General features: G+C 38.2%; 1 protein-coding gene across 1 annotated transcript; it reads left to right on the top strand.

The window, feature by feature from the left end:
• Nucleotides 1-285: 285 nt before the first annotated feature.
• LOC134586362 (protein kinase C theta type-like) lies at nucleotides 286-10,318 on the top strand. Its single transcript, XM_063441837.1, has 8 exons — nucleotides 286-573; nucleotides 4,052-4,222; nucleotides 5,628-5,719; nucleotides 7,275-7,337; nucleotides 7,888-8,023; nucleotides 8,509-8,685; nucleotides 9,302-9,430; nucleotides 10,187-10,318. Exons 1-8 carry the CDS (start codon nucleotides 286-288, stop codon nucleotides 10,316-10,318), a joined length of 1,188 nt encoding a protein of 395 aa, XP_063297907.1.
• Nucleotides 10,319-12,033: the final 1,715 nt, after the last annotated feature.

Here is a 12,033-nt window from a genome sequence, read left to right as displayed (position 1 = left end):
AATATATTTGAAATTATACATTTACAAAAAGTTTTAAGAAATATGAATTATTTATTATAAAAGATGAATAGAAAATAAAAATAATAATCATTGGGATTTAAAAATAAACAAAATAAACAACACGATGCAGTTTCTGACCAATCAGAGCACTTTAGAACTCATGACATAGAACTTGGCTCATGCACCTGCCACTTCACTTCAAACCTTTTGAGAGCGATTTTGATTGGTGACAGTTGGCAAAAATTTTATTCGACAATTCGTGGATTAAAATAATCAAACTCAAACATGGATGGTAAGAAGACAAAGAAGAGGACCGCTGAAGACGTAGAGAGCAGAGGAAGAACACAACAAAAAGAAGACAACAAGGACAGTGACATCAGGAAAGAGCTACAGGTGAAGAAAAGGAAGAAAGAAGAACCTAAAGATGAAGAAGGAAAACAACGCGCGAGTGAAGAGGAAATTAATGGAGAAATCAGCAACTCTCCAGAAGATCCAGGTCCATCTTTGGATTCATCTCTTTCGCTGGAGAGATTTACATTCCACCGACTGCTTGGCAAGGGTGGCTATGGAAAGGTACGCAATTTGTGAAATATCCATTTACACAGCAGATATATTTTTTACAAAAGAAACTGAATTTTTAGGGGTGATGTAACACATTATTGATTAATATAATTCTCAATAATTGGTTATAGGATGTACACCCTTATCAAATCATTTAAAGATTTATATTCAAAAGCTTAAACATGTGATTTGTCTCTGATTGTGGTCACTTAGTTTCATCTATTGCTGGTTTTAACTTGAAAATACATTAATATATTCTGTTTGCTCCCCTGTAAGATTGAACTTTATGTCAATTTATTTTAGCATCAATTAGAAAATTTATTGAAAAATTAGATTCAGAGATAGGTTATAAAACTTATTCTGTTGTTTAGATAGGGTTAGGTGAGTAATACAGGCATAACCCTGTGTAACGTTACAAATTAGACTAGCACTGGTATAATTAAGACCAGACCTGCTCCCCTTTCTTTCATTTATTGTTTGTTTTTTGTTACACATTTTTATTTTAGCACATGTTTTCATCCATTATTACTTGGTATTAATCCTTTAACCATTTTTCTAATAAAATTGTATTTAAAATATCTTCTATTTAAGAATGATTTTTTTAATCGGTTGTAATCTCAGTGAAACCTGCCTCCCCCCACTTTTCAAGTGGGAGGTCCCACCTTCCCATTTTGTCTCTACTTTATTTTAAGATTAGTTCTATGGGCAGTGCACAGTATTAAAAACCAAACAAGGTTATTATTATTATTATTATTATTGGCATTTATATAGCACCAACTAATTCTGCATCGCTTTACAATATTATGAAAGGGGGGAAATGTACAATAAATGAGACAATTACACAGTAACACAGGAACAATAGGTAGATGAGGGTTAATTCCCTAAACAGTATGTAATGTGAAGAATTATAAAAATTAGCTTAAAGTAGGCCTTCACCCATTTTAACCCAAATATTATTGCCTTCTTAATTGACATCAACATACTCTTTGGTGAATAAATTCCATATTCCATATTTCTTACATGTTCCTCTGTTGGATATTTAATTGTCATTTAGTTAGTAGTACTGGAAATTGATAGTGTTTGTTGTGATTTTTCACTGTAATTATGGCCAGTTTAATCCACTCCAACTGTCACTACAATTGCTACTTCCTGGTCACATGACCTGATAGGAATGATGGACATTCTCAAAGATATAGTAGGATAGCGAGAGAGATACATTTCTACTAAATGTCAATGGAAACTGTATCACAGTCTATTGTTATGGAAACTGAATAATTTCTACTTAAGAAAACATTTACTATGCTTATGTTTTATGGATTGAATAAATAGAAGTGCAATAGAGGATATTTTCACATTTTGAAGATTTAATAAAGCTTTATAGAGTATACTTCCTTACATACTACAATACACAGGAAGTTACTGTGTTAATTATGTGATTGTACAATGGGTCACCCAGCTAATACTGTATCATTTGTAACATTTGGGTCTCTGTTAAGAACCAATGCACAGGATTCTCTTTTTGTTTGTGCTATTGTTTGTGCTGATATTTGTATTTTTGCTGTGTATTTTCTAAAGCTGATGTGCGCTACTATAATAAAAATATTCTGTTCAATTACAGCAATACTCTCCGTGTGTGTAAAAAAACAAAAAAAAAAACATATATATATATATATATATATACACACACTCAAAGTAGTGCACTCACTGTTCTTCTTAATTTGCAAACTTTATTCACCAATGTTCAGTAACTTTACAATACCATCAAAGTTTTGGTCCTCATCCGGACTAGGACTGAAACGCTGATGATACTGTAAAGTTACTGAACATTGGTGTTGTGGACAAAAATATTAACCCAATTTATGTTAGTAAAATGCCTATTTACTCAGCATAACTACAATCAGCATTATTCAACTTTATATGTGATTTACCTAAAATGGCCGCTAGGGAGTTTCCCCTTGACATCGACTAACACCCTTATTAACAAGATGGCGCTGGAATCTGGGGGAGACCTCCAATTATTGATGTATTATTCCATGTTATCTCTGACAATGCATATGATGTAATTTTATAAGGGGCATGCCGTCCCCTCAGAATAAACATTCCTCAAGTTTTTCATTAACCCGAAACCTGTGTCTGTGTCTGGAGTGTGCACGCATTACTTCTTAATTTGGCAGGGGGCAGATACGCAAGATAATCAATTAATTGATTGTTTCCACATCAATTGGTGAATAAAGTTTGCAAATTAAGATGACCAGTAAGTGCCCTTCTATGAGTGTATGTATTGTTAAAAGGCTGGAGGAGCACCTTAGCAAGTAAAGAGTGAGTGGATTTGTGAGTGGTCTGACATCATATTCTGGCTCCCGGCATCACTAAGCAGCGCGAGGTTGCTGCGCAATAGAAGCTGCCGCCCGCCTCATGGGGGGGCCCAAAGGTGGCCAGCCGGCCAGCTCTTGGGTCCCCCAGAACATAAGGCAGTGCCGCCCATAAGGCAGTGCCTCGCGGTACACCACTGGCTGGGCACCCTAGCAGTGATCTATGGTAGCATGCCCACAGAGAGGGCTCAGAGTGCCATCTGTGGCACGCCTGCCATAGGTTCGCCATCGCTGCTATAAATTATAAGTGGTGCCAATGGTTTAGATATACCATTAGAATGCTAAACACTGTGAATGAATATGCTTTTATCACAATCTATCTGATACATTAGCTTCAATCAGCCATATCTGGTACAGACTTCAGTATATAAACAGGGCCGGGATTGGATTTGTGCACAGCTACTCTGGTGTGTTTTTGATCAAGTTAGGTGTAATGAGATCATAGGGCATATTAAAGATAGTTTAAAGGAGAAAGGCTAAAAAACAAAATAATAATGTATTTTACAAGATATGTCTGTAATATAATAACGACACCGTAGGTTTCTTAAAGGGAAACTATAGTGCCAGGAAATCAAAGTTGTTTTCCTGGCACCATAGCTTCCCCCTGCCTCACAGCCCTCACCCCCGTGCTGCAGAAGGAGTTAAAGCCCTGTCGGCGCTGGTTTGGGTTTGCCTCTGCTCCTGGCCATGGCCATGCTTGCATTAGTATTTCTACCATAGGGGGTTTAACATGACACTGGATGTCCTCATGCATAGCGTGTGGGCGTCCAGCGTCAGTTAGGCGACCAAATGTCACCTAATAACCCGGAAGTCCCTCTAGTGGCTGTTTGGTAGAAAACCACTAGCGTTGGTGTTTACCCTCAAAGGTAATTATCGTAGTTTATTAAAGACTGCAATAAATACCTTTGCAGGGTCAAGGAGCCTGGAACTATGCACCCAAATCACTTCAATGAGCCGAACTGGTCAGGGTGCCTATAGTGTCCTTTAAGGTAAATATAGCTTGCTACATTTAAAACATTTGTGTCAGTTTTCCTTTAAATACATCATGCTAATAGATATGTTATCACACAAGGATTGACACAACATTCTGAAAGCCTTTTTATTTATGTGTCATTCAGGTCTTCCTGGCATCGGATAAAACAACGAAGAAGGTGGTGGCTTTGAAAATAGTGAGAAAGAAAGATCTTCTCACTGAAGCCTCCGAGAGGACACTCACTGAACGTCGAGTGCTGGAGATGGCAGCCGGAAGTCCTTACCTAACCAAAGCCTATGGAGCGTTTCAGATCCCGGTAATTCCTTAATGGTCATAAATCAACTTTCCATTAACAAACCAACCAGGAAAAAAAGTTACTTGTGCACTATGCCTACTATAAACTCACCTGCCACGTTAAGGCAAACCTCTTAGGTGAATAATCCTACACTAAAAATTCACCTTCCTGTCTTCAGCTAACAGGTAAAAATCTCTAATGAGAAAAAGAAGGGTATTTGTGAGTGATACTAAAAAGCCTCCAGTTATTTAAATGTCCACAGGGATTTGGGATAGTGAGCAAGTAACTCTTTTGCTTTGTTTTATATTGTATGTATTGGGGCTGATGTGTACCATAGTCACTGCTGCTGCCAGGAGTAGTGGGCGTTTAAGCACAGGACTTGATTTTGTATAGTTTCTAACCCATACCTAGCTCGTTCCAGATTAAGAAAGATTAGCAACTCATAATTAGAAAGAGGAATTTTTGCATTATCCATTAGGCTACATATGGAATGCTCAAATTTGTACTTATTTTGTGTTCTTTGCATATTTCACATGGCTATATTTTAAACATTTCTTTGAAAGTTTGCAATATTAATTGTGTTTGTGCTATGTATTTTGTTAACTTGATGTGAATAGCAGTTACAGTACTAGAGAGATGCTCAGTCCCTTAAGCACTAAAAGTGCTGAACTCTCAAGTGCAGTGTCAGAGGGATTGCTAGATTCCTGGCACCAGTGACACTAATAAAAGTGGAAAAGGAATGTTCCATCTCTCAGGAACAAAGAGAATCAGCACACTCAACCCCAGGAGTCGTTGCAGAGGGTTCTCAGGTCAGATTCAATGCAGAGGATCATGTTTGTGCTGGCAAGAACAAAAATTATGTTTCAATGCGCCAATCTCAACTTGATGCCAAAACGCTATAATTTTGTATTTGCCAACATTCTGAACTCTTGCACTTTGTTGAAGTTTCGATATTTCAAAACTTAGGTGAAGAATTGAATTTCCGATATTTCATGGCTAACGGGAAGCAAAAAATTATTGCGAATTTGCCTATTCAGGAGTGATCAGTGGTATCACCAAATTTACTCTTAGAAAACATCTAGTGTCAGTTTTGGGTTACATTCTGATTTATCTGTTATTTTTTTTTTAAATATATATATATTCCAATCTTAATAGGTTTTAAGGATTATAAATCAAGGCATTCATGTTTCCGCATGTTTTTTTTTTCTTCTCAAAATGGCATAAACACAGTGATCAAAGGCACTCCATTACAGTTGGTTCCTTAAACAGACCATCGTTTTTTTTTTTTTTTCACAGCTCTAGGATTTAGATTGCCATAGAAAAAATAATTGCAAAGTACGAGAAATTATGTTTTAACAAGTTTTCTGTTTGATGTTTAAGTGTTTGTGTTGTGAAGTATATCCCATTGTATTTTATTGTCAACCAGACCCATCTATGCTACGTGTTGGAGTATCTGCATGGTGGTGATCTTGACAGCTTCCTGAAAAGAAACCTCAGACTGGAACCTTGCATTGCAATGTAAGTCTTAAAAGACGATGCTTAAAATGGAGACCGGACGATGAGAGGGGAAATATGGGTCAGAGCAATGAGAAGATTTAACAGGAAGAAATATGACAAGGGCTGAGGAAAGAGTCACATTTAAAGATTTTTTTTTGGAAAAGTGGGTCGGTAAAGGAACCCTGAAGTTTCAAATAAAATACTAATAGTTTTAATAATGACCAAATCACCCAACATAAACATTCACAGATTAAAAATATCATTAAAGTTTATGGAACAATGTTAAATAATGTTTTTCTATTAAAAGAACAGAAGTACAATTCTCAACATCGAGCCACTGTATATATTGACAGGAGGATTGGAAAGGAATTAATTTGGGTGGGAGTGAAAGGAGACAGTTATCAATAAACAATATACAGCTGCCCACCACCACGTTTTCTACTATTAGCATTGGTTGGTAGACACTGGTGAATGCCATAGATAAAGAATTTAGAAAAATTAGGAACATCAGTGAGTCTGAAACATATATACATACAATAAATATACTCTGAATATAAATATTCTACAAAATGCTAACTCAGTATGAACCCATGTTGCGTGATGATGTAGAAATGTGTGGGCACATACACCTAGTGTTGCTAAGAAACAAGCATACAATGTATAACAAAGAGTGTCGGGGTATAAAAACAACTACATATAAACAAGGAGGAAAGGGTAGAAAGAGTGAAGTCTTGTTACTAAAGTATCTCAGCTAAAGCATATCTGTACATGAGTCCAATCGATCATCAAATGTAGAAGCCGAGAATCGACAAATAGGAGGAGATGCAGGAGATAGAGGACTGTGGCTGCGTGTGATTGAAGTGTCTAAGGGTAAACAGTGAAATCACAGTGTGTGCTGCATGCAACCAGTGATCAACATGTGAAATTAGAGCAAGTATGCCGGTGTGTGAGTTCAAACAGTGATAGACAATACAGAGTGAGAAAGACAAGCTGGTGAAGAAAAAAAAACTGTAATTAGAGGCAGATCAAAGATGCAGATATACGAGGAGCTCAAAATAGACAAAAACCTACTGCAACTGGTGCTAAATAGACTCATAACATATAATACTGATTTTACACATAACACTAGGCAACAATATGAACAACAGATGGGCACAAGACATTTTGCATACAACCGAACATGTAAATGGATGTAAATGGATGGAAAATTGCCACAATGAGTGATAGCAAATATAAAGGAAGCTAGTCCATAAAAGGGATAAGAAGATGCCTGCTATGTATGGTATAGATGTCCTAACAAGGTATACACGTGTTATACAGAGAAATGTGATGGAAGTTTGCAATAGAAACATATTTGATAATAAAAAGTATTCACACCAATAATACTAGAAAAAGTATATGTGACAGTAAGAAAAGTGAATAATGTAGGCAGGAGAGAGCTCTGATTTTATATATATATAAATTATTACAGTGGATTTTCCCTAGGTCAGCTCATTTAGGAAGATCTCATTTTAAGAAGTAAGTTCATTTTATATTAAATACTTTGTTGATTAATATTTGAATTCTTGTTTATCAGATTCCTCGCTGCGGAGATTGCGTGTGGACTCCAATATCTCCACCAACACGACATTGTGCATCGGTAAACACATCTTCGTTAAGCGATATATTTATAAGCTTGCTCTCTCTACACTGTGCGGTCCTTTTTTTATCCATATTGTTTAGCTACATTTTTACCTTTCTCTCAGGTGAGTTAAGATTTTTTGCTCTCACACTTCACCTGTAAGAGAGCATTTTACAAACCGTTTCAACTTAACACTAAGAAGAGGCTTTTTACTTACGTTTGAGAAAAACATGTACTCGTGTTGGGCAGAGCAGAAAAAAGGAAGGGCAGGATAAGAAAGAAAGAAGCAGAATGGTCATTTCTAGTCCACCTGATTAAGAGAAATGTAGAAAACTGCATTAATTAAAACTTAATTACAAAATCCTTTTTTAAATTGTCTCCTAAATTCAGGTATAAGCAGCCTGTTTCATTTCTCTGTGAATTGATGGGGCATTATTTCATTGATTGGCTATAGCTCATAAATAGATTTGTACATACTTCCAGTATTTTACTATTAGTAAGCCATGTAAACGACGTTTCATGACAGATCTTCAATAAACTATAAATCTTATGATATTTCTCTCTACAGAGACATAAAGCCAAGGAACATCATGTTGGATGAAGCGGGTCACATCAGGATAGGCGACTTTGGACTGGCGCTGGAGATGCACGGCAAGAGGAAAGCAAAGGGTTACGCAGGCACTGTAGATTATATGGCTCCAGAGGTAGGATTGACCATGGCTACTGTTTGGGTTTGAGGCTACATGACTTGATCATATTACACCTCACCAAGAGCAACAATCACTCTGTAGCTAAACAGATCTTTATAGCTATGAAGATGAAGAACTAGAATTCAACATTTCTATCAATGCTCATGTTATTCTCCTTTGTAATAAGGTATTATGGTTGATATTATAATGAGCATGGGTTAACATCTTTATTTATTATGGCTGATGGCAATAGTGCTTGGCTAGGTCCTGCAAACTTTAAAGACAATTCTTTAAAATTGAAAAACAACTTCAGTGATTGTCTATACTGTCCCAACCAGTCATATTGCTCCGAATCATTGCACATTTGTAGTGAAATATATATTTTTTATAAGTTGCCTATTTTAATAGGCAGACGATGAGAACAGCATTATATTTGACAGTAATACCTTCTTTCCTGTAAGGAAACACTTGACTAATAATTTCTGAAATTATGTTGGCAGATGCGGAAAGGAAGAAAATATAATGCTGCAGTAGATTGGTGGGCCTATGGTTTAATCCTTCATAAACTGGCCAAGAGAGCATTTCCCAAAAATCCAAATGCTGCCCAAACAATGCTTCATGACACCACAGACCACCCTGAGTGTCAAAGAAAACAGGTCAAAGATCTCGTGAGAAAGGTGTGTATGATCCGGCAGTCTAGATTAATGTCCTGAAAAAGATAACAATTCTATGAAAAACTTACTCTTTGCACAGCTAAAAAAAGAGAACATATATTTATAGTAAACTATTAACAAAGAGTGACACGGAATGGCCATAAATGACAATGGTGTCTATATATGGTAATATCGAAAATAAAAGATATATTAATTCAGTCAAATGCTTATAGCTCATACCAGCAGTCCATAGCTGGGAAGATTCCTTATAGTCGTATAAGACAGGATAATATTTAAGGAGGGGATTTCAGGGAATGAAATATATACACAACTAAACAATCAAGAACACAGTGATAAAATGACTAAAACTAGAGAGAATCGGGAACTGATGCTGGGTTAGGTAGTGTCTCCTATTGAGAGCAGGAGAACCTTAAACACTGCATTCAACATATGAAGTCGAGTGGAGATAAAAGCGAGTGTACTAGTAATAATCTTGCACCTTTGATTCTTAGAATGTCCCTTTAACCTTGTGATACTGCATACAGATTTACAGATATCTATATTGTGTTTGCATGTGTTTTAGTCAATGAATAAAGGCAGTGGCAGTTTTATTGTTGACATTCTACTCTTCCATTTGCAGCTCCTGTGCAAAAATCCATCTCAGCGCTTGGGGGCAGCTAGCAGCATCCGATTCCATCCTTTCTTCCAGTCCATTGACTGGGATGAGCTGGAGGCTGGCAGGCTAGATCCCCCCTTTGTGCTAAGAACAGTAAGTATACGGAAACTTCAAACAGAGACCAGAAAAATCAATGTAACAAAATGAGTGACTAGTTTATGAAAAGATAAGAGGGACGATCAAAGGGCTAATATGGTGTGACCGTGGATTACTGGTTGTGATTGGGACTATGTATATCTGAGTATTATGGGGTAATTGGAAACAATATCTAAACTTGGCAGCACTGCAAGCTCTAAAGTGTCCACTCCAGCCATATCCATACACCGCTGTCCCTAACCAAACAGCTGTGCCTGTCCCTTTGTACCCAACTATCTTGAAAAACCTCATAGGAAAGCACGGTGTGGAAGGCCTAATGCTGGGGTGGGGCTCACTGTTAATCCACATTAGGTTTCCAGATCACACTGAGGTCGAAGAAAGAGGAGCCCGATCCAGCACCCAGGGACCTTAGCGCTGGAATCAGGTAAGTGCTCATGGCCTGGGTGCAGTGGAAGCATAGGGAGACTGTAGTGTTAGGAAAACAGTTTTGCATTCCTAACACTATAGTGTTTCTTGAAGCAATCTAGCCTTTCATTTTTCCTTTTGTTCATTGGCACTATGGCTAGAACACTGTGATAATAGGAAAATTACACCAGTTTATCCATATAGCTTTTGGCATTCTGCAATCTCACTCCGCCATCTTTTACATCCGTATTGGTGTTCTTATACTGCTTTCTAGGAATGGTAACTCTTATTGGAGTTGTTGTACAATGTGTAAATACTACAGTAACTTCTTATGTCTTCTCTTTATAGCCACCACTGGAGAGCTTAATATCACGAGTAATACAGGAGACCCTAACATCTCGATACGAAGCATTTACTCCATCTATTCCACCAGAGCAGCGGCAGTTGTTTCTTGGATTTTCTTTTAACACCCTCTCCTAGCCTACTGCAGCATTATGAATTTTCTTCAACATCTCTTTCCCTGACAACGAGGGACCGTGAAGAAAAGGTAAAGTTACGGCGTTACGTTGTCTCCTGGGCTGTGGGTAGAGAGCTCCAAGCTGAAAGGGATGAGGGTAGACCTGTCCAGCGTTTTAGTTGTACTCCAGTCACCTTTCGTTTACCTAGAAAGCGATAGTGCTGTAACATCAATATCACAGTCAGTGTTTACTTTCTTTTAAACTATGATTTGTGCAGTCAGTGAAGTAACTGGCTGTGTCAGTGAGATTTGGATTGTGTTTGTCTGTACAGGCAGTGATGTAACTGCTCTGTCAGTGTTTTTCTTTTTATTTGTATGTTTGTTATTTTAATCTGTACAGGCAGTGAAGTAACTGCTCTGTCAGTGTTTTTATTTTATTTTATTTTAACTATACAGGCAGTGAAGTAACTGCTCTGTCAGTGTTTTTATTTTCTTTTATTTTAACTATACAGGCAGTGATGTAACTGCTCTGTCAGTGTTAGGTTTTATTTTTTTGCACACGCAGTGAATTAACTGGTTGTGTCATTTTTTTTCATTCACAATCAGCAGTGAAGTAAACTGCTGTGAGTGAGATTTCATTTAATTTGGTTTTAGCAGCAAATAGTGAAAGTAACTGGCTGCTGTGACTTTTTATTTGATTTTGCATTTTTTCTTACAAACTGACTGTGATGGAAAGAAGCTGCACAAAGCTAGCTGCCGCACTGCTTTTTTTTAATACTAGGTCAACGTTAATTTAAAATGCCCCACATTTCTTTTCATTCTAATTTTTAGAATTAAAAAAAATTGTTTTTGCACAGTCTCAGTTTCCCTAAACTTCAGTAAGTAGGCAGGCCCGGACTGGCCATCAGGAAAACAGGGCAAATGCTGATGGGTCACAGTGGCCATGAACTGGGGCCGACCAGGGAGATCACATCCTCTCCCTGCCGGCCCCTCCACGTCGGAGTGCAAGGAGAAAGTTGCGCGGTCGGCAAAGAAAGGGTTCCACAGTAGTCAGGGAGATCAAGCCTCTGTACTGCAGGGGAGCATGCAGTGAAATGCTCCCTGAAGTGATCAGAGCATTGCTGTGGGTTACCAAAGCAACGAAAGAGCACCGCTGCTGGTGCAGTGCGCCCAAGAGGACCACTGGGGATCATTATTCCCATCCCTGGCACAAGGTAAGTCAAAGAGAGGGGATCGTAACAAATTAATATAATGAATTACTACTGTATGCTAATATTTTAAGCACCTCTCCACAGTACAGCCCCTAAACACCACAGTGCAGCCCCTTTCCCACTACTATACAACCCTTTATCACCCCACTGTGCAGGCCCTTATCCCTCACAGTACAGTCTCCATTCCCCCCACTGTACAGCCCCTTATCACCCACAATGCAGCCACTTACCACCCCCACAGAGCAGTCTTACTCCTCACAGTAGCCCCTCACAATACAGGATTTCACCCACTCACTGTGTAGCCCCTTAGCCCCTGAGTGCAATCCCCTACCCCTCCCCACTATAAAGCCCTTTACCAACCCACTGTTTAGCCCCTTACCCACACAATAAAGCCCATTATACCCGCAGTGCAGCCCTCAGTCCCTTACAACCCCACAGTGCAACCCCTTACCCTACACAGTGCAGCACCCATAACCCTTACTGTACACCCCTTTACTACTCCTTACCTCTCATAGTGCAGCCTTACC

Source organism: Pelobates fuscus, chromosome 2 (assembly GCF_036172605.1).
Source record: "Pelobates fuscus isolate aPelFus1 chromosome 2, aPelFus1.pri, whole genome shotgun sequence".
NCBI lineage: Eukaryota > Metazoa > Chordata > Amphibia > Anura > Pelobatidae > Pelobates > Pelobates fuscus.
Note: the sequence above shows the minus strand (reverse complement) of the source record. Positions and strands in the feature narration are given on the sequence as shown.

What these genes read in the sequence shown, in the direction of transcription:
- LOC134586362 (XM_063441837.1), top strand. Translation starts at nt 286, where the DNA reads ATGGATGGTAAGAAGACAAAGAAGAGGACCGCTGAAGACGTAGAGAGC. An exon ending in GCAAGGGTGGCTATGGAAAG is followed by an intron (nt 574 to 4,051) that starts GTACGCAATTTG and finishes TGTGTCATTCAG; the next exon opens with GTCTTCCTGGCATCGGATAA. An exon ending in ATGGAGCGTTTCAGATCCCG is followed by an intron (nt 4,223 to 5,627) that starts GTAATTCCTTAA and finishes ATTGTCAACCAG; the next exon opens with ACCCATCTATGCTACGTGTT.